At 36.9% G+C, this 24143-nt stretch overlaps 1 protein-coding gene across 1 annotated transcript; it reads right to left on the reverse strand.

The window, feature by feature from the left end:
• Window positions 1-931: 931 nt before the first annotated feature.
• Window positions 932-5832, reverse strand: aqp3a (aquaporin 3a). Its single transcript, XM_055200053.2, has 6 exons — window positions 5560-5832; window positions 3461-3587; window positions 3210-3347; window positions 3009-3133; window positions 2112-2329; window positions 932-1795 (listed from the first exon to the last, which is right to left on the reverse strand). Exons 1-6 carry the CDS (start codon window positions 5665-5667, stop codon window positions 1594-1596), a joined length of 918 nt encoding a protein of 305 aa, XP_055056028.2. The 5' UTR covers window positions 5668-5832; the 3' UTR covers window positions 932-1593.
• Window positions 5833-24143: the final 18311 nt, after the last annotated feature.

A 24143-nucleotide genomic window follows, 5' to 3' on the forward strand; every position in this document is an offset into this window, starting at 1 on the left:
GACAACTGGGCACAGGGTTAGTTTCGATTAGTTTAGTTTAACTTTTTCCCAGCAAATGTGGAAACTAAAACAGAAATGGCTGTGTGGAAGTGGTCTTCACTGACAGGAGACTACAGAGCTACAGAGAAACCTGCGGTAATGCACTGGAAAGGGAAACAGGTGGCAATTGCCACTACAGTCATGTTTACAAAAAGGAAAGGGCATTGAAAAGGTGCATAATATGAGTAAGATGAAAAGGTTTATAGATATTGCTGGCTTGGAGTGGCAGATAGAATAATTGTTTTTCAAACAGAGGATTTATTCTGACATATGAGAGTCAAGGATGCATATACATGGATTAAAATACCCAATAAGCACTGAATATAAATGCGTTTACATTTATGCATTTTGCAGATGCTTTTATCAAGGGCGACTTTCCCTGGGTTTGAACTCATGAACTTTTTGCGCTGGTTATGCAATGCTCCATCACTAAGGAGAAAATAGCAAATCATGCTTTATTCTCCATTCATCAGTCCGACAGCCCTTGCTTTGTTTTGTGTGTGTTATACATTTAAGTGAGTTATTGTGTTTGTGGGTTTTGAGAAATAAGTAGTTCTTAAACCTGCAGGAAACCTACAGGACTGACATGTTGTTGCTTGATAGAGGTAACTAACAGTAAACTGTTTTGAATGTGGAGAGAATTATATTAAATGCACACACCCAGATTCCCTTCAAGTCGATATGTTGCTTGAACGTGAGAGTAAGGGTTTATATTCTCAGAGCTGTCCACACCTATAAGTTCTCATGAAAGTAGTCACCATTCATCTTGTGCAGAACTGGATAATAGGTTTGGCATAGGTTGAATCCAATAACAAAATAATGCCTAAAGGGGTGTTTGAATGTGCACGTTCCTAAGATGAGTTTCACCCAAACATCATAACAACATTGACTAATTTCTAAAAATTCTAAAAGTTTATTCGGGTCACAATCCATTGCTTCAAAACATTCAGATCACAGGCACACAATTACAATGATTCTGAAATAGACATGGCACAATAGTAATCTGTAACATTGTAAAATTGTCAAGGTAAAAAATCATGAAGTTATAGGGTTAGGGTGCAATAACAAAAACTCCTGCTATAAATGAAAATGGCAATACAAAATATTTACAAAGTTTAGAAAAAAAAGGAATTTGCAGGATTGCTCACCTTTCCTAACACGATCCTCAAAAGATTTGCATAATAGAAATACATTTGTATAAAAGCATAAAATATACTGTAAAGTAATATTGATATATTTATACTACACTACGATTTTACTACCTTTTCAAAACCGTGAATTAATATAATTCGTGTTGTGAAGAAAGACCTTTTTCCCTTAATGGAGGAATCTGGAGGATGTGTGAAGAAGCAGATGATGAAAAATGATAAAACAACAAAACGTCAGATGCAACAAATGTGAAAGACTTAAAATCTGGAAATGTGCAGCGTTTCTTTTGAAGTCCTTTTAAAAGGCTGCTTTACAATCAGAATTCCCTTTTGGTGAAGAAAACGAAAGTCTTCTGTGGTTTTATGTATGACCTACAACAAAACCAGAGACTCTTAAGGTGAACGCTCATGTGAAGTGGCTTGATCCCCCAGATCCATCCTTAGTGGTGACATCATTAAGTTTTACATTCTCCTCCAAAGCTCTATTTTTCTTGTTCCAAGCTTCTGCCTCCACGTGCCACCCCACCATCAACTGGTACACAACCACGCCAATGATGGATCCCAGGAAGGGAGCAAAGATGGGCACCAAAAACCAACAATCCCCGGCACTGTTGCAAAAAAAAAACAAAAAAATTCTTTGAGTTACTTCATTACTGATGGGAAAGGAGCATGCAAGGCTTCACTGAAAAAAATGATTCATTGAATTTAATCAATTTTTTCAAGGCAAGTGGTCGCAGTCAATTTATTTAAGCTACATTTAAACAAAAAAGATTAGTAAAGTAAAATAAAACACTTGTTTTAATGTAGCTTAAATAAATTGATTGCAACCACTTACCTCAAAAAAATTGATTAAATTCAATGAATTATTTTTTTCAGTGTTGAAACCACTGCTGTTAATGGTATTGGGATAAATTATGCACTTACGTGAAGACTTCGGTACCCCAGCCAGCCATGGCGGTGAAAAGGCGGGGTCCAAAATCTCTGGCTGGGTTCACTGCATAACCGGAATTGAAACCCATGGAGAGGCCAATGACAAGGACGCTAAATCCAACAGTGAAGGCCTCGAGACCTTGAGGGATTGGGTTGTTGAACGGATCAACAATGGCTAGGATGCAGACAATGAGAGCCGATGTGCCTATGACCTACAAAGATTGTATCATTAATATGTAGTATGACACTATAAGAGCAATGAGAGAGTTTTTCTGTTTTAATTATTGTGAAATTTGTAATATGGCACCTCTGATCAGATAATGAAAATGTTTACTTATTAAAATATGTTCATTTAAAGCTGAAAAATATATACTATTTAGACTATGGCTGTTTCTCAATTGGAAGGCCGCACCTACGGTGATTGCATATGCAGGCTCTATACGTCTTCAAGCCTGATTCATTTAAGTTAACTGAGCATTACATTTGCAAGTCATAAGCATATTACAACAATTTACAATGAACTAATAATAATAATCAACTTTATCATTGTTAATATTCTGAAATAAGATGTATGCAGCCTACAAATTTGACCTCCGGAGGCTGCAGCCTTCCGATTGAGAAATGGTCTACACACTGTAAAAAATGTCTGTAGAAATTAAAGTATTAATGGGTAGGCTATTACTGGCAACTAGCTGCCAGTAACTTACTGTAGATTTTACATTTATGTTATTTACTGGCAACATTTTGTTCAAAGTTAAATGAGCATGAAACATTTTTTGACTTTATCTTCTACAGTAAGTTACTGGCAACCAGCTGCAAAATTACAGCAAATTTTTTAGAGTGCAGGTTTGATTGATGAAAGGAAGAAAAGACGAATCTGGAAATACTGACCTGGTCAAAAAATCCATTTAGGAGGGTAAGATGCTTGCTGGGGTACGTAGCAAAAATCTCAGCAGTGGATCTATTTCCAACTACAACCAATTCATTTGTTTCACCAGCATAGTCATACATTGCATCTAAAACACAAAAGAAGTGTCATAAAGAGAAAGCACACCATGCTACTAATCCTTTTATAAAACTTAATAGCATTACCATGGTACTCAGCAAAGATGATTGCAGCACCCATGAATGATCCAACTGTTTGGAACAAGAAGTAAATAGGGAACTTTCTCCATTTTTCTCTTCCCAAGAGGCAGAGAGCAAATGTAACAGCTGGATTTAAATGGCCCCCTGAAGAAAAATAAAAGAAATGAAATCATCCACAAAGAATCTAAACTCAAGTCCTGTTTATACACCCATGCACAGCGATGGCTTAGGATGCAATTTTAAAGGAGTTTGCCTACCTGACACTTGGCCACACACCAAAATTCCAAGGGTGGCGGCAAACCCAAAAGCCAGGTTTACAGTCAGAAAGAGACCGTGAGATCCTTGACTCAGTGTGACTTGGGCCACGGCACCACAACCAAACATCTGTTAAAATAGTAAAAAACAACAAAAGTTAATTATTGTTTGAATAGCGCACACACTGTGTTTAGTCTAACCCGTTCAAATGTGTTTAGAAAGGAACAGTGCAGAAACAGGATAGCATTTATTTCAACACGATTGGAGAAGAAAATTGTATGTGTGTGGAGGGCTTATGTCGAAACATAAAAACATTTTAATTGTGAGTTACAGCAGACATCTCAAACTAGTGCGGTAAGTACCAGGTTGTACTTCTCAACTCAACTGGAACGTCGAAAAACAATTCTTACACAAGAATTTTGTAAAAGTAAACTCTGCAAATGTATACAAACGCTAAAACACATCCCACAGCCGCTGCTGTTTAGACTTGTGGCCAAGTTTCTATTTTATAGGTCAGGGTGAACCCAAAAACCTTAAGCGCTAGATCGAATCACGCTGTACCGGTTTAACAAAATCCTTTAATTATCAGGATAAACTGAAGAGCCTTTGTGACACGAAATCTTAACATTTCACAAGACTAATGTACTGTATCACCTTATACATCTGGAATATGACCCTTAGCATTTAAAGAATTTTCATTCGTTTTCTATAATAACAACTAACTACATGATTATATTACCTGCTGTCTATCATTTTTGCACTATTATATAACAAATTCTATGCAACCAAATTCCTATTGTTCTGGTGTCAACATGTCAGCTGATCTGCACATTGACCTTCACAGTCAAAAGATCGTGTTTAAGAGAGCCTTTGTGCTTTTATCTTCTAAAGTACAGTGAATGCTTTTTACCACTTAGCAAACATCACACCTTGTGTTGAGTGATCCAGTTTGCACAAGACCTCTGAAATCAAGTATCTCTCTCATTATAACCCAAGCCACACACCTCGAAACCAAACTTTGAGCGTTTTTGTTGTTTTACTTAAGTGACTGTAAAATTTAATTGTTTCCCTGAGAGCATTTTAGAGCAGCTTTGTGTCAATCTGGTCTTATGGGGGTCATATTTTATAGCCCTCTTTAACACACCCATAAGGATTTGGTGTCTACAATGTACATTTACAATCTTTCTTACTGTAAACATTACAGAAATTTGATATAGTTTTTTTTTTAAATATATATGTCAATAAGATAGGTACAGTATATCTGTAATATGTAATACTGTATGGATTATATTTATTAGGATTAGGATTGTAGTATGATGCATTTAAATTTAACAAAATGAATAATGTTTAAACAATTATTGCATACTTTATTAACCTCAAAATATTAAATGATGATTTATTTCAAATTTTCTAATTTGTATGTTAACAACTATGCATTGATTCAAAGCAGTGCATTACAAAATATACCTTTTTTTAACAGTATCCACGTTTCCTGGGTTCGAACCCATGGCCCTTTGCGCAGCTCCACCACTGAGCTATACAGGAGCTCAAAATATGCTTTAGAGATTGAATCTTGCTGCATTGTTATTTGCTTATCTGTTGTGCATGCTGCAGGGGAAATTTGCATTAAATTAGAGAAGTCAGACATTTGTTGTATTAGGGTAAGCCTATGCCAACAGTATTTGTTATTATTGCAAGATTTTATCTACCCTCTTTCATAGCAAATGACTTCCTAAAGCCTTCCTAAACCACATTTCCTCAGGGCATTGTGATTCACCAGATATGGTTACGTTTTTGTTGCATGACAAGCCGTTGCATCAAGGAATTTACAGTATGTAATCTTCGTTGTGTTTTTCTATTCAGCATTCATTGCTAAAACCATGAGACCAAAACATAGCAGAGAACACATTGTAACTAATGTTGCGATTTTCATGTCTTAAAAAAAACATATAATACATATGTGTGACATAAACCTCCATTGTAATAAATTAAATCATAAACCTCCATTTGTTTCACTTAAAGTTACAGGACAAACTTATATAACAAGCTTTTATGCTGACTAACACATCACAGAAAGAAAAATAAGTAGAAAAATACCCACCACTAAGATAAGAGTTCCCAAACATTCGGCCAGTCCCTGGCGCAGTAGCTTGTTGCGAATATGCAAAGTCTGCATAACCTTTTCCAGCATGTCCTTCTGCATTCCCATTTTTTTAGCAGGGCACGGACGTTTTTCCTTGAACGTGTGTTAAAACCGGTATGTCCCTCAAAGTGTGTTCATCTGAAGGCCAGCATTCTCTTCTTATAGTCATGGAACTCCTGGACCAACCCTTCATGTTTCTGCCTGCCCACTCATAGACTTCTCTATCTCACGCACTGTGAAACACACGTACACACAAACATACATATGCGTACACACACACCTATGCACTACATTAACACCCTTAAACCCTCCCTGTATTATTCACGCCAATACTCACACTCCTCTTTTCACACTGCATTCCTGTGCTGTTCTTCTCTATTATAGAACAGGTTCCTCTATTTTCTACTCTTTTATCTCACATTATTGTATTTATGCAAACCTCTGAAACTTCATCACATAATTAGAATGGACTTTATGCATGGTGACGCTTGACGTGTTTCTGGTAAAATCTCATGATGCTGGACTACTTCCGCCAGTCATAGAGCCCTATGATATTTAGGGACGTTGGTTGCCAAATTAACAGAGCTAATTGTGTTCATGCTTGTTTACTTTATATAGAAATAACTTATAGTCTACACTTAATACCATAATGACATTTAGATGTATGAAAGTATATATTTGTGTCAAAGTGTTTACAGCATTAGACTCACTGGAAAGCATGCACACTTCTACACTGCTACTTTGTATCTGCATAACCACTAGTTTGAGATAGATAACAGTGCTTTTCATCTGTTGTTGATATACTTGATATGAATTTTGTATAATTGTTATCATCAGTGCTAGCGAAGATAACATCTGTGGTTGAACAGTAAAAACCCGTCACAAGCTATCAGTCCTGCTGCAGTTCGTGTTGCTTTATCGTGATATAGCAGTAAAAGAGATCTCATTTGCATCTCTTATTTTACCTGACATCATTACATAGACATTAATATATTGCTAACGTGATTAGCCTGCCGGCCGAATCATAAAAAACAGCACAATGTAAGCTCGGCTAGCTGAACATATCTTAATGATTACAGAGATAAGACAACACATATAACATGCAAATGCAGGGCTGCCAATGTTTGAGTTCAGCTTTTATTTACTAAATGATTATTAAACGCCATGTTTTTCCTGATCCCATTTTTCAAACTTTAGTTAGTGTGTAATGTTGCTGTTAGAGCATAAATAATACCTGTAAAATGATAAAGTTCAAAGTTCACTGCTGTAACACCGGAAGTTAAATAATCACCTTTAACTTTATTTATTAAGAGACACCGTAAAACAATTAAAACTCAGGTGGAGTTGCTTACCCAAATTTGACCCTCAGGTTGAACTTGTTTCAGACATGAAACTCTTGGTGCTCCTTATCTCTTCATCACAAAGGCTTTTGCATTGTTAGCTTTCGGGCTCACATCACTGGGTATCTGCTGAAATATATGACATTCTATGTGGTTCTAAGATTGTAATTTTATATTCATGTTTAGTATTATTTTAAAGGTCATGGTGCGATGAGTAAAAGGGTCTAATTTCTATAAGTCTAAGATAAGATGGATCAAGGTTTTAGAACTTAGGATAGAAGATACATTTCTTGTAGAGTTGGGGTTTTGCCAGGATACTTCTGGCTAGTTTGACCAGGTGTTCTTTAAGGTCACTTGGCACAGGTCAAACTGGATTTTGACCAGGTATTCTTTAGTATCACTTGGTACAGGTCAAACAAGATTTTGGTAGTTTGGGGTACTAGAACTTGTACTCGAGTCCGGACTCGAGTACAATTTTGAATGAACTCGGACTTGTCACACACTCGGGTGAATTTGTACTCGGACTTGACACGGACTTGGACATTTTGGACTCTGAAAATATCCCGAGTACAGTCGGGTCCGCGTCATGTGTAAGAATAAAACCAGCATAAACTTGAGATGAGAAATTAATTAATGTCTCACTGTCTCCCCTCTTGTTATTTTACTGCAAAACACTGCCAGGCAGTCGCATCATACGTGCAGACAAACACACATATCACAGAGATCAATGCGTGGCTAGCACGATGTCAGCAATAACTTGTTTCACTTACGAAAATCATAAGAGAATTTATTTGCAAGACATCTGGTAAAAAGAAGATACCTCTATATCCCTTTCTTTTCTTTGAAATCATTTTTGATACTAAACTAGTTGACATAAAATAAAAATGTTCAATGGCAATGACAAGATGCAATAGAGGTATTTTTATTACATTTTTATATTGCCATTGGTTTAATGGGTTGAAAGATTAAAGTATTACTAGAAAGTAACAATTTACAATACAAATTTTGTATCTTTTTTCAATTTAAATTCTTTGCGGACTTGACTTGTACTTGGCCTTTAAGATCTCGGACTTGAGTCCAACTTGGACCCTTTTGGACTCGGACTTGATGTTTAAGGACTTGGTCTTGACTCGTACTCGACAAAGGTGGACTCGGACTGAACTCTAGTTTTACGATGTCTTTGTCTCAAGCTGTGTATAAAAGGTGGCCTGGCAAAATATTCTGGGAGCCATTCTGTACCCAGAAGCTCCCACACTCTGTGTGTATTCAAATAATGTGCATGTCAAGACCATATAATTGTATTCTGTACATAAATACATTATTGTGTATAAATGTCAAATAAAGGAAATAAAGGAAAAGCCGGACCATATTGTAAAATTTCAGTACTCTCGCGGTACTGATGTCCTCGCTGCCGAACTTTCTGTGCAGTGCCACATAAAGTGAAACGCCCTTTAACTCTTCACAGCAAAGTACCAGAAACATGAGAAGTGGTGGCACGCAAAAGAAAGTAAAGGTACGCTAAAATATAAAAGTGTCAGTAGTGCGAGCACTGGTTTATACTTACATCGTGTGCTGCTCCTTCACCATCGCGCAGCCGCGCACACGCTCTGTAGTTTGTAGCTCGCGCGGCTTCTGTAAACAATAACTCCACATTCTTTGATTTGATTGGCCATCAGTGGCAGCTGGTGACTTCTTTTTTCGAGGGAGCTCGATGTGAAGTTCGTCACAACGTGTATGTATCCAATCATGTGTGTGGTTCGTAATTTCAAAATATGTGTTCTGCACATCGAGTGATCCTATGTGCATCACGTGTCTTGTCAAAATAAGTGCCTGCTGCAGACGCGCCCAAAGGGTTCATGACAAAAGAAACGCTCGCGTTTGCCAGATACTCACATAATCTCATGCGAAATCAGAGTTTACTGGTAAGTGACTGTCTTGCATGTATTTTGTGAATGTGAGCGTCTCTTTTATCATAAACGGTTTTGATGCATGTGCAGCAGGCACTTATTTTGACGTGATGCACATGGTTCACATGACGCAACAAATACATATCTTGAAAACACAAGCAACACATGACACTTATTTTGAATTTGCGCCCCTCGGATGAGCAGTCACGAGCTCTACATACGTCACCTGGTGTAATTGAAACGATTGGCTATGAGCTACGTACAAACGCATTTGATAGACATTCGTAGCGCCCAATAGAGACAGAGCGCAGCGCGTCATAACCCGAAAACCACGCCCACCGGGGGGAAAGCAATCCAACCATCTCCACCGACCCTGCACCGCGAGAAGCCGCCTCCCTGTCATCTCTGGCTTACAACAAAAAACTGAACAATGCCCAAAAGCTGCTGTGTGACAACATGCACAGCCAACAAGCCAAAGAACCCAGAAACAAGTCTCCACAAGCTGTCGAGCCGCAAAACCCAGCCCCCAAGGAGAACAAAGTGGATCGCCGACCACGCCTCCCCCCAGTGGACGCAGCTCCACCAATAGTACCACTATGAAAAGCCGCCTGTCTCCACTTCTGTGTCTTTAAACGCTTGCTTTTTGAAGTCGACAGCTCATAAAAACGTATTTGTTTTTTTTGGGGGGGGGCTTGTTGTATGTACACCTTGTCACACAGCAGCTTTTAGCTATTATTCTGTTTTTAAGTTTAATCTGTAAATAAGCTGTCAACCCCAAAAAACGAGCGTTTAAAGACACAAAAATGGATACAGGCAACTTTTCATAGTACTTCTAGTAGAACTGCGTCCACTAGGGGGAAACGTAGTCGGCGATCCACTTTATTCTCCTTAAAGACTGGGTTTTACGGCTCGACAGCTTATAAAAACTTATTTCTGGGTTCTTTGGCTTGTTAGCTGTACATATTGTCACATAGCAGCTTTTAGTCATTATTCAGTTTTTTGTTATAAGCCAGAAATGACAAGGAGGCGGCTTCTGTTCTTGCAATACAAAGTCAATGGAGACGGTTGGATTGCTTTCCCCCCCGGTGGGCGTGGTTTTCAAATTTGCATCACTGCGCTCTGTCTCTATAAACGGCTCTGGGCATTCGTAAACCACGCCTCAAATACGAGAAAATTAGCATATGGTTCCCAGACCACGTCTCATTCTCATAGAAGATAGGCTTATCTCTACAGGTCTAATGCTGCCTTTACGTGCTATGGAAAAGAGGATATTTTCCAAATGTGAACTGGTATTTACCAGTGCATTGTGTTCGTTCAAGTGCTTTTCTTGTCATACCAAATTACCATAGGACGTGAAGGCAGCATTATGGTATGAGAAGAAGTTCACCTTGAGTTCACATTGAGCATGACTAAGGACCTGGCTTCAGGAATGGGTTTGGTCACTCACTTAACTGTATATGATTCACAAGAACTAGGTGAAAATTTTGATGATTAAGCGTTAAATTGATAGTAATACAAAGACTAATTGCTCACTTTCAATATCATTCTAAGTCTGCAAATGTAGTTAAAAATACACATACACTCAGAAAAAGGTATGTAAATATACCAGAGTTGTTACTGGGGGGGGGGGGGTACCTTTAAAAAAGTTTTTGTACTTAAAACGTGCATATTAGGACATTTTTTAATGTACCAACTTTTGTACATTTTCCTGAGAGTGTACCTCTAAAACAAATGGTGCTAAATAGTACTAAAATCTTGTAATATTATAGGGGATGTAATAATAAGCTTTTTATACAGGCACTGAAAAAGCTCTCATTTGCAAAAAAAAAAAAAAAAAACGTAGTGCTAAATTGCACCAGAAGTGGTTCACATGGCTGGTAATAGGGGAACCATTTTTAGTGCTACAGTATAGCACCTAGCACGTCTTTAAAGCAGCATTTCACCCGTATAAACATTAATCTTTACTGAAAGTGCGTCATATTTGTAGTCAAAATGTAACATACATTTAGAATTTGGTGCCTATTTGACCGAGAAAAGGGGTGTTTGTAGTCTCACTCCCTCAACAAAGATATAGCACTTCCTTCTTTCAATGATGCAAAATGATGATTTTTACATCATTGAAAGAAAGAAGTGCAACACTGAAATCTGTATTTATCCTGTCTCAGTGGCAACTGAGGAAATGATGCACGAGCATTCAAAAACATGACTGGGGTTCTAACTATACAAAGCTTAATGCAAATGGGTGAAGTGCCCCTTTAAGCATGACTATAGCACCACTTATGGTTCAAAAGAGCACAATATGGTTGTACACAGCAGGTTCAAAATAGGTGAGTTTTAGCAGTAAAAATAGTTCCCCTATTACCAGCCAGTGAACCACTTTAGGTGCTATTTAGCACCATTTTTTGAAAAAAAGAGCTTTTTCAGTTCCTGTGAAAAATGTATTTGCAGTTTCTTATTAATGTTTCCCGTTTTTAATGTTCCCCTTTTTCTCCTAATTTGAATATGCCTTGCTTTGAGATTGAAGTGAAAAAACTTCCATAAAGAGGAAAAAATTGTGTTTTCCAAATGTGAAAGTAAATGAAAAGTTATGCGGATGGCAAACTTAAGTCCCAAATAAACTCCATTCAGTGCAATTCATTCTTTATAACACTTTATTTTGCTACTGTAGACATTTTTCTAAATTAACTTTGCAACTTCTTGTTTTAAATAAACCGTATGCAGTGTGATAACTTCACATATTAAAAAAGTTGCAGTTATTTAACTCTGAATCCTCTTTTTACCAAAACTGTAACATTTTCAATTTCAATGTGTCAGTATCCTCAGACAATGTCAAACCAGGCTTGTGCACAATTCAGAATTTCAGAATTGGCCTCCATTCAATTCATGAATTGGAATTTGAATTGAATTGACCTCGCCCTACAGGAAGTTGAATTTGAATTGGAATTGGAATGACAGGAAGTGGAATTAAATTCATGGCAATTCAAAGAAATTCCACAAACAAAACAGAAAGAATCTCACATACATTCAGTGTTAGGAAAGTTACTTTGGAAAATTGTTTGGAAACCATTTGAAATACTTGGTTAAAGTAAAACATTCTGGGAAATGAAGTCACGAATGTTCCATCGTGTTCCACAAAATTACAATTACAAAAAAATCAAACTTAATTATTTGTTATGTGACTAGTTTTTAACATTAATTGCTGGGGGAAAACATTTTCTGTGTATGTAATCTGTACAAGTAGTTCAAACTAATATAATTTATAGATTATGTAATGCAATCATATCTGACATATACTGAAAGCTTCATTTTTAACACTTTACTTACTGTATAATATGTATGTGAATTTCTTTGAATTTCTATTGAATTGCAATTCTGCTTCCTTTATTTCAAATTCGAATTGTAATTCTAGATCCTGTTTTTGACATCAATTCAAGTTCAATTCAAATTCAAGAATTGAATTGGAATTTAGGAGTCATTCTCAATTCAATTCTGAATTGTGCACAAGCCTGTGTCAAACCTGGTCTTACGGAAAACTTTTCATCTGCCACACATTTAAGGCAAGAAATATTCCTCGGAGCCCCCCGAAACTGGAGACACTGTCTAAAAAGAATGGTCAAAAATAGTCCATAGCTGTCACTGGGGTAGTATCCCTTTCAAAAGGTACACATTTGCACCTAAAGAGTTCATATTATATCATCCTTAATGTACTGTATACATTTATACCTGTACTGTATACCTGTACGATAGTGGCACTGCCCCAGTGACCGCTTCGGACCATTTTTTCTGACAGTGTAGAATTCCTCTTGGTTTTAGACTAGGGGAGAGCGAGGAAGAGTTATCGTACAATTACACCGAAAGTGACAGGGGTGCAAACGTTACAACTTACCCCATAGGTGGGGTTAATTGTAACAAACAGAATTTCAATAAATTTCTGTCTACTAAAGGTGGTTATTGTTTATCTGCCTGTAATAGATAGATCCACACATTTATCCATGCATGATCCTTCGTCTAACCATCCTTGTAATATGCATCAATGCATAAATAGATTGTTTTAAAGGGGCTGCACAATTAAGACAAAAAAAATCATAGTTGTCAATTATTTCCCCTGATATAGAATTAATAGTTCTCATTTTGTTGAATAGTATTTACATTGTTTTCATTTCATTATCATTGTGTCACCAGGTGACGATTCGTGAGGGCGGAACCAAAAGTATGGAAGATGGGTTCCGCCCGACAATAGTTCTGCCCGGACGACTGATTCTGAACACCGGAATTTCCGGGGTTTCCCCGAGGGCGAAATCAGGCCATACTATGCACAGGTGCGATCGATTAATGCAGCGATTGCTGATAGGCTAATGAAGAGGGAAAGGAGAGTATAAGAAGATCATTGAAAACTCAAACGGGGTGCTTTTTGGTGCGTTTGGTTACCGCTGTGCAGAGCTGTGTACGTGCTTTACCCTGTTCCCTTAGGGAAGGAAGCGGGAGCCGTTGATGGTGTAACTGGAGGAAGGAAGAAGAGACTGTTTTTTTTATTACCATTCCCCTCTCCCCTTATTTTTTAATTATTTAATAAAGTTGTATTTTAATTGTAATATACGTGTCTGTCTGGTCATTGGGGTAGTCTTGGGAACCTCCTCGGGGTGGAAATCAAAAAGGGGTGTGTACCGCGCACAACGCTCAATTCGCGCCTTTCGCGCAAGCTTCACACGCAAAAGAGGCGGAAACGCGTCTTCCGCGCCGCGGGACCTCCTGACGCGCGTCAACGCGCCTTCACATTGACTTTTAACATTGAAATCACTCACGCTTCACGCCTCTACCGCGGCTGGTGTAAAATAATGCAGCATAAAGAGTTTTTACTCTTTGCTCCCCCTACAGGGTAGAAGTGTAATTGTCCATTACCACTGTCGTAAATACTACAGCATAGCTGGCTCTGATTGGATTGTAGGTCTGCCGTAAAGCAAGTTTTTGTAGTTTTCACTCGAACTACAGGACCGGGACCCGACGGTTGGAAACTTCTTTAGTGCGGTTTTGGCCAATAGAGGGCTGCAAAGCGAATGTGAAAGTGCCATTCACCCTGTTCCGAGTGGATGAACGACTGAAACTTTTTTGGAAACGTTATTTTAAGGTAAAAAAACTCCTTCCTTGGTGTTGCTTTAAAGATTTAAAACACCTCACACTGCGTTTACATGGACATTTGTAATCCGTTTAAATGATCAATCTAAATAAAAATGCTCCATGTAAACACCTCAATCGGACTAAAAAGTGCCAATCTGATAAAAAATCTAATCCGCTTGTTAGGGGTGGTTTATACCGTTTGTAATCCGCTCAAAAGGACATGTATACACTTGATCGGATGGATAACTGAAACTGGGACGCTCTGCGCATGTGCAATCTTTTCTTTTTTTAATGGCGGTTGGTAAACTCACTGAAAGGCGCATTTCCGCCACCTACAGGACGGGAGTGTTGAGCATATTCACACGTGCAATGACGTAGAATTGCTGTAATGACATGTGACGCAAATAGCTCGAGTTTGTTTTGTTGAAGGAAGTCACAAGAAGTGATTGTCTTGTTAATCTTGTTCCTATTATCCTTCAATTCCCCATAAAGTGATACAAGACAGCGTTGTCCGGTCAGTCCATGATTTATTCTCTGATCCACAAACGCGTGTGTTTGGACTCGCTCTCGCGAACGGTCTCTGCAGCACTGCGTGAATTAAAATACGCTTTTTGGGCACACGTGAATGGGTGTTTTTGCTGCTGCTTTATAATCAGATGAGACACAAAGCAAATCTTGAAACAGCGTGAAACTATATTTGTGCAATGTGCGCATGTCAAATGATCAAATCTAGGGTGGCCATTCGTCCGGATTTTGGCCGGACAGTCCGGATTTTAAGCACGCTGTCCGGCGCAGCTTCAAGCCGGACGCTTATTTGTCCTCCTTTTTGGGGTTGCGCTGCTTAATCAGCATAAAACCCGCTCTAAAAACTTTATTAGGACGTCGCACGCAGCAGCAGAGCGTAATGCCGTAAGATCTATAGTCAAACAAACGATTGGCTGAAAACGGTGTCAAATAAATATCTGAAATATCATTGGTTAAAAACGTAAACAAGCCTCCATGTGCTGGCTACGTCATATCATCACGTTAACATGCCGAAACGCCAGACCTCGTTTAATCCAGAATGGACAAAAGAGCATGAATTTATTGCAAAATAAAAAAAGTACTCTTTGGATGCTGCCAGGAAAGGGCAGAAGTATTGCAGATAGACAATCAACTATTTGGTGAGTACATTAGTCTTGTGTTCTATGTAGTCTTATGTGTGTTCACAAATCTGATGCAGCTAGTTTACTGTGTATTGTATTTAATGAAGCAAATATATATAGGCTACACTCGTTTCCTCTTAAGCCAAATTGATCTCTAATGCAGCATTTTTATATAGCCCATTCATCTAATGTGCCAGTCTGGCAGATTCTTTTATTTCTCTTTTATTTCCAGAAGTCCAGAAATTTTGTGTTTTCAGGCACTGTGCACTTTGCAAGACTTTTTTTGAAACAATACAAATTCTTTAAACAAACATTTTTTGCCTCTTCTTTTACACATAGGTCTACATCAAATTGTCCGGCAATGAATAGAGTAGGCTTTTTCAGAATCACTGTATCATGATACCATAGATATAATGGACAAAATTGTATTACGAGTATTGTAGTTGCGAGTACACCAGAGTCCTATGCAATTATTCTTGCCTCACTAAATGCCGCAAAGAGTCCTCATTTTTGGTGTTATGGAAATGGCCACCCTAATCAAATCTGATGTAAATCTTGTGTCATATAAACACGCACATCAATCCGATCACATTATTAAGTGTTCATGTAAACGCTATGATAGGATTTATTAATCGGAAGGATTTTAATCCGATGGAGGCAAAATGTGTCCATGTAAACGTAGCTAGTGTAACCAGCTAAGTTACAGCTTAGTACAGTAAGGAATTCTCATAGCAAATTCAGTGCAAAAGGTTATGCACATAATTCATACCCATAACCTTTTGCACTGAATTTGCTATGAGAATTCCTTGGTGGTTTGCATAGCAGGGTTGTAACTGGTCTGCACTGCCCAGCTGAAATGTATTAAAACTATTTTATGGATGTCTGCAGAGATAATTGCAGATAAAAGCAGATGATTTGGGAAGTGCCGTGTTGTCATACAGTGAGTTATAAGCTACTTATATGATTCTTCTGATCTTCTGCCATTAAAATGTTCTGTACTGTATCATCTCTCTACACTACAGTGTTCAGAAATATATTAATAATGCTGAAGATGCAAAGGTAATGGAGGACAACTAAACCCACTAGTGGCATGTGTTCACTGGTTTTAGTTACATTTTAGTGAACTTACAAGTACGTTGATGCAACGACAGCAAGTAGCATTAAAGGGGCGTGTATGATAAAATCCCGTGCTTTTCAAAAATGCCCGCAGCACTGAGCACCAAGCGTTTAAACGTGGCTGAAAACGGCAGGATGTGGGCACTTGTGATTTTTTCATAAGTTAAGCGCTTTGGTTGCTATGATACTTCTGTTTATCAGCTGTTGAACGATGCGCCGGTTGGTTGTTGTGATATTTGCCAACCCCTTCTGTGATTGGACCGCTAAGAGAAAATTGACATTGATGAGCTCTGCTTTTTACCATTTTTCTGGTCAAGTTTTAAAACAATTATTTTTGTTGCAAACACTATTTTATACATTATATAGGAATTCTATAAATTTTTATTGATTGCAATTTACTTTTAAAACCACTAATCCAGTTTACAATATGTGTTGTTGATGAAAGCATGACAAATTATATCTGCAGAACTAGTATTGCATGCAGCTACATTTTGCAAGACTGTGCAAACACTGTATAGACTGTATGGACAGACCGGAGGAGGCTACATACCAAAAACAAAGACAAGATTGTGTAAAACGCTACTATATGACTACAGTTTCACCTGACACAATGTCAGCACTTAGTACGCCCTGATTCAAAGTTAACTTTTAAAAATCAGCAAAAATCATATCCTGCTACTTGAAATGTGTGAGGAAGAACAAAACACCTGTTGTTGCTGAACAAGGTTCTTAGAAGGTTTTGCAAAATGTAACAATTGCAATAAATCACAAGTATGATGTCATGCTGATTTACAAAATTACAGCTATTACAGACTTCTCTCATGCAAGGGCAATCTTTATAGCTCATGCATCACTGTTAGCTTTGACAGGTTTATTATTATTAAACTTTATTATTGATCATGTGACCAGCATGTAGGGTGAATTCAGGTAAACACCTTTTGACAGTCATCTTTTTGATTATTTGGAATGGAAAGCCGCAGATATCTCGCAAATATTTTTTTAGGGTTATACTGGGCAGTTTGCTTGTAATGACCAAAATGTCATATGAAGTTATCATACCATAACCCTGTTTACATGGTATAGGGCTTTGTGAATTTGGGAGAGATGTTGTTTACTGTCTTAAGGGAAGGGCTGTGGCAGGTATAGGTCTGAACAAGCTCCCACACATCTAAAGTGCAGACAGGACAGGTGTGGTTGTGACAGTTATGAATACCAAAACTCTTCTGTATTGAGCACGGAAGATAATGAATGATGACAAGATGAAAGTTACAGTGATTGTTGACAAAGATTGTTCTACCTGGAAACAGGGGGTAAACATTGCTTATTTTGAAATATGCATCACTGACAAAACTTCTTGAACATGTGTGCTTTGGGATCTTCCATTTATTCAACTAAAACATAACAAACAGTTTGTCAGTGTTACAACAAAAACCACAGACACAACAGGAACTGGATAATTGGGCTTTTTTACTGACTTAACTAAGCTACATGCTTTTCTACTAAAGAGAATGCACTTTTTACAGTTATTTTTAAGCCTTTAATTTCTAGTGGTTTACACCACTCAAACTGGTAACCGCAAGCTACGGTCCATGTTCATGTTCAAAAATGCCTTTAAACTTGCTTATTGTGACATTGCTGCCTGTGAAAAATAAATGGCTGAAATCAAAGATAAAGGTGCCAAAGAATGCATTAAAATATTATGTTCAATTGTTCATAGAAGTTATGTAACTTTACAAAGTGCAAAAATTATCCAAAAATGTTTTTACATGTCCATTTACAACCCTAGGATTTGTCCTTTGCTCTGGCTGATGCCAGTAGCTCACATTAGTAAACAGACCATATATTTGAGCCTGAATTAGACGAAAATACAGATTTTGAGGAACAACTAATTGTTTGGAGATTGATAATAGATGTTTCTTAGTGGTAAATTTGTGTGTTTTTTTATTATGGGCCTGCAAAACATAACTGTAAAGTCAATAGTAGAACTTCAGCTTAAACGCCAGCATATAGCATTAATTAGCATGTAATTAGCATGTAGTGCTAACTCAGCACTCACATTTTTTTAGCATTTTAACAACTATTCTATGGCACCTTTAATGCTCGTTATCCCAGAATTTGATTCTGAGACTTTAAACTGGTTTTCACATGCAGGGTCACATATGCTTAAATGCTCTTTTTGGCTTGATATATATGAAAATATTTTGACACTGATTCTAATTAGATTTTTGGTCCACTTGTATACAGTATATAATAATTATATACTGTATACAAATGGACCAAAAATGGAAATTAGAATCAAGTGTACTTATAATAATTACAATAAAATGACTCTAACTTCAAAATGTTGTTGCAACAAGTAATACAATTATAAACTTATTAACTTAAGTAAAATATTTTATTAGCAGGAAGTACGTTTTTTGTGTATACTGAATAAAATTAGTCCTTAGTCCTTGCTAGCAAAGATTTCTTTTGCTGCCTGGACTGGACTACTCAAGTGTTTGTTCAAAAAGTTTTATGATAAACAAAAGATCGCAAGTTGGCAGCATTGCAGCATATATGGTTAATTGTAAAAAGGATTACTATTTTAGTGTTTATTATTTATGCTCTCTGTTAGTTTGGTTGTATGTTAATAAGTGATGTTTAATGACTCATGATTGAGGTTTTTGTGTTCAGTGTTAAGGTCTAAATGTATGATGCAGTATTGCGTCTAGTATCGCTTTGAACAAGGTGAAACCATTTAGTTTGTCTTAAGTGGAATATATTACATAGTTTAATAAAAACCTGAGTGTTTAATAAAAAAAAAAGGTTTACAGCAAGGCTTTGAACCGGTTCACGGAACGAAAACCAGAAACTTTTTATGTTTTGCAAGGAACAGAAACGAAACCAGAAACTTTAAAAAAATGTATGTTCCAGAACAGAAACATTTATTTAAAATTATGGTAACCGGTTAATACCGTTATTTTTTTTCATTCTTTGACAAGATTTCTGAGCAATACTCGATGAAGTTCACTTCCAGTTGTCGTTGAATTTTCGGAGAAATGCGAAGCTTGCCACCAGCAAGTAGCCTACTCAAGCCCAAGTCTCTAATGCTCAATCATACGAGGTAAATATTGTAGGCTACCAAGTATCTCAAGATTTTTTTTTACTAATTAGTGGTGTAACGGATCGCAGTTGATCCATGATCCGTACAGATCACGGCCCACGGTTCGGCTCACATTCGATTCGCGGATTATTACGCAAATTTAAATAGGGTGAAAGTTGATCATTTGCATGTGTTTCAAAGGCTTGGAAATGTTAACACTTAAGACAAAAAGTTTCAACTCCGCCCTCCAAAGATCAGAACTCTTGATGTATAAACTTGGGAGAGAGTTGCGCTACTGTGTCTCATACTGTAGTCTATTAAAATACATTTGGTGAATAAAGCACTGAAAAACAACGTCATTTTCACTTTATGTGGAGCGACTATTTATGCTGCATCTTTTTCCCGAAGCGCTATTTGGAATTCGTCCTCCGTCTGTGTGTGTGCGCGTATTAAAGCGCACTCAACAAATGTAGGCATGTCAGAATTACAGTTATGCCGCTTACATAATGTATCCTTTTTTTCCTAATGATCAGCCTATATTTGTATGTCCCACAGCTGACATGGAACGTTATTAACCGGTTCGGGAACTTTACTTTTTGTTCTAACCGGTTCAGGAACGTCAATTTTAGGGTTGAACCAAAAACCGGAAACATTAAAATACTGTTTCTGTTCGTAACGAACCAATTGGGAAAAATTTCTGGTTCAAAGCCCTGGTTTACAGTATATCCTTACACTCTAAAACAAGCTGGGTTATTTTACTGTAAGCTGATGGGTTATGGGATGTTCATTTTTGACTGAACAATGGGATAAAACAAACCATATATTTTTGCATATGGTTATTTTTGCATAGGTTAAACCCAATGGATTGCGTTTGTCCCTTGGGTTAAAAATAAGCCAGAATTTTTTTTGAGTAAGTTTAGACTAACTAATTATCACAAGTTAATTCATTATTTGTAGTGAAACTGAAAGACATTTGACATTACACAGCAAATTCAGCACTGTAAAAAAATGTTTTGCCTCCCTAACTCAAAATTTTCTAGTGACTGGTAACATTGACAATTTTCACTTGGGCCAATAGATTTTCTGTGAATTGAATTTTATCAATTGTGGCAACGATCTTTAAACATTAGCTCAATGGGAAATAACAGGTTGAGCCAATTGAAAATAAGAAACCATGTTTTTGCCCAATTAACTTTTTAAAATTGTGGTAGCATTCTTATTTTAATTTACCCAAACTGAAAATGTATATTGGTAAAATTATATTGGTAAGGAATCATGCTGAATTGTTTATTTCCCATTGTCCTAATAGAAAAAGAAACACTAAAACTATTTTGTAACATTTTATTCATTTTTATTTATTAGTAATACCTTAAAATTGTAAACATACAGAAATGGTCCGCATACAATTGCACAGTAGACATTAGAAAATAATTATTTTTAATAAAAAGTTTTATACAATAACAGTCACAAATATTTTGTGAAAATGTAAATAAAATGTAAGTAACTGAGTGTAGCTTAAGGGACGATTTCCTGGACAGGGCTTATCCTAGTTCCAGACTAAAAAGCATGTTTGGGCTGTCTTAATTTAAAATCATCTTTCACCAACATATCTTAACCAATATCAATGCCCTTGTTTTGTCTCAAGATGCACACCAGTAATGTTTTTTATAAGGTTCGTTTGTAAAAACTACCTAAATGCCCTAATATAACTAAGGCCTAGTCCTCTAGTTTGATCTAGACCCTGTACGGGAAAACGCCCAAGTGTTCAGTAAAGCTTCACATAGATTTTAGTACTCAAAGCTCATGGAACCGCCACCTAACAATTCAAACGTTAAAAATGTAAAACATTTTACAAATAGGCCTATCTCCAAAAACATCTATATAAAAGTGGGGAGGGTTCCTCACCCAACTTTAATCACAATTTCACTTGAATTTAACATTCTCACACTAAGTAAGAGCTTATGAAACTTTATGAAAACACTTTAAACAATGCCTCATAACAGTTTAAACATTAAACACCTAAAACATTCTACAAATTGAAGGCATAAAGTCTCACAAAATTTCCAGCACAACCTGCTCACTGGAAATGAATCTCGACATGGATCAGCAACTGTTCAGAGTTTCACGAATTCCCATTTTCATGTCACGTGTGTAAATCTCCAAAGCCTTGCTACTCTGTAAGAAGTAAAAAAGTATCACTGAGCATTCATGTACCAAATGAAGCCAAATGTAATAAATAAAACTAGATAAATACAGAATATCCTCGAAGTTTACACTTCTGAACATAAAAAACGGCTGCTCTTAGCTATATTGCTGTTCAACATTATGATAAATAAAACAATTTTAAAGCGTAACTAAACCCCTGGTCAGAGCCTGAGTCCACCCACTGGCAATATTTGAAAAATGCAAGAAAAGTGGGCAGATCCCAACGGAGATAGAGGGGATGAACTTAGCGCGTACCAAGTGTGTGGTGAGATCATAACAAGGGCGTGGTGAGCTTGAACCTGCTTACGTCACGAGTAATTTTTTGGACCCAACATCCAATAGGCAAATTCAACTGCAGTAACCACCGTTCAACCTGAAGAGGGCAGCACTCAGACGTTTTTACACCATATATTGCAGTATTGAAACATTTTTTCCAAATGTCAATAAAACTACTAAAATCAATGAACAGCACTAATAAAGCATCATTTTTACAGATCATTAACTAAAAAAAGTTGGTTTAGGGTTTAGTTACTCTTTAATATAGAAGTACAGTTATTTTGGTATTGGGCATTTTTCATTACTTTATTATAGTTTGACTGAAAATATCCTTTAGTAAGACTATGATATGCTTATCCAACACAAACAATAGTAAAACTATGGTTAATTTTCTAAGAGATGAATTGTTCAAGCAAACCTATAGGTACTAATGTTAAGCTACTTCGTGTTGGTTTTATATTCGATTACTTACAGTACAGTTAACGTGCTGATTCTTTAAACATCTCATCCGTTTTGGGCGGTGTCCTTGCACTTATTTGAGACTCGCGCCGTTGAGTATCACCTGCAGCTTTACAACACTAGCTGATAGAGAGCGTCCTTTTCATATCTACCCCTCGTGGATTTCCTGATGCAAGATGACGACGGCAGCATGCGCGGCGCAGATCGATTGACACATGAGATCAATGTATCGCGAGAGTAATAAGCTTTTGAATGGCTCTCGCGGAACTTTGATGTCATGGGTTGATTTGTCTGCACAGTGCTGCATACGTCGAATACTTGTAAACAATGCGTCCATTTCGTTACGTCCAGGCCAAATACAGATGCCCCTACACTCGTAATATTCATTAATTAAAAAACACGGCAATTTCTCTCTAGAAAGGTGCAGGTTGCAAGCAGCCTTTCATGTCTATATGTGCACGTGTGTGGGCGCGGCGCAGTGACTCTTAATAAAAATAACGCACATAAATCTCGAAAAAGCTAACAGTTTTCACACAAATATGTTATATAAGAAATATAAATATACTCACTGTGAAAGTTGTAGTGGCCTTGCCATTTCATCGCTAAATGAAGAATTAGCTCGGTGCGTTACACTGAGGAGAGAACATAACGTTATCAGTTTCATAACAAACATAGTATAACTACTAACCTAGTCTCTCAATCAATCAATACAATCACAATAAAGTTAAACACTCGTTTTAAAACATTAAAACAATCTGTCTTGCTCTCAGTTCCTCTGGCTCGGCAATATTTTTGTTTGTATGCTGTAATTATTCAGATATTCACTCAGTTTAACTTGAAAATGACTTTAAAAATACTTAAAAATGACTTAAATGTAAATATTTAAGTACTTACCATTACTTTATTGTAGAAAATGTCGATCATCAACTCCCGCGCATCCACACTGAGGCCAATTATTTTCAGGTGCATGCCCTCAAACTACATTCAGTCAACTCAGATTTTTCATTTGACACGATGAATTGGCTGAGCAGAGTTTAATATGTTCTGTGAATATATATTTTAGTTTACCCCAATACCATGGCTTTTAATTACCACAATGCATATTTTTGTTTGGGGAGAATTATTTGAAAGCAATATGTTTAGTCAGTACTTAACTTTCAGTTTCCACAATTTTTTAAAATATAAATTTTTTACAGTGAGTTAAAATACTTGACCACGAAAGCTGAGTATGGTTAAAATTGTCCTGAAGTTTTCTGAGTTTAATGTTTTAAGTTTCATATGAAGAGTATGGTTCCAAAACGCGATAAACAACTTTTTTTAATTAGTTACCGGCCGCCAAAATCAGTATTGTATCTGGTCAGTAGTAAAAAGTAAATTGTTAATTTTATGCAAAATCCAATATCGACGTGTTATTATTTCATCTTTTTTCCAAAATGCGATAAACACCACTCCTACTTTTCTGCAGAATGCAATAAATCCGCTCAACAAATCACAGCACACCATTCCACCCATTGTAAACAACAATGGCGGTGGTACTTTAAATACACACGGAATCCTAGTTTTCCTCATCTACTTTGTTATCAACAAACAAACAAAAACAAAATAATACTTTTGATGGCATTGATAAACCTGTGTTTTTTTTTGTGGCAGGAAAGAAATGTATGCCATCGAAATCTAATAATTTACGTGAGAGGCAAATGGGGCGAAGGAAAATGTCGGCTGTTGCTTGTTCTTATACAACAGCATCAAGCTTCTGTCATGCTAACACATTGACCCCAGGGGATCTTATGAAAAACTTTACATTATTTTATTCGAAGCCAACACAAATCAAGCAGGACCAAAACATTTTACAGCTGATCACTTTAAAAAAAGTTCAGTGACAACATCCCAAGAATGA

The sequence above is a fragment of the Misgurnus anguillicaudatus genome, chromosome 22, assembly GCF_027580225.2.
Source record: "Misgurnus anguillicaudatus chromosome 22, ASM2758022v2, whole genome shotgun sequence".
Taxonomy (NCBI): domain Eukaryota; kingdom Metazoa; phylum Chordata; class Actinopteri; order Cypriniformes; family Cobitidae; genus Misgurnus; species Misgurnus anguillicaudatus.

Bases quoted from the DNA above. Each gene is read 5' to 3' on its own strand.
- aqp3a (XM_055200053.2), bottom strand. From the start codon at position 5,667: ATGGGAATGCAGAAGGACATGCTGGAAAAGGTTATGCAGACTTTGCAT. The intron at 3,134-3,209 runs GTAATGCTATTA...TTTGTGTTTTAG, and splicing joins CATCTTTGCTGAGTACCATG to ATGCAATGTATGACTATGCT. The intron at 2,330-3,008 runs GTCAGTATTTCC...CAATCTTTGTAG, and splicing joins TAAATGGATTTTTTGACCAG to GTCATAGGCACATCGGCTCT.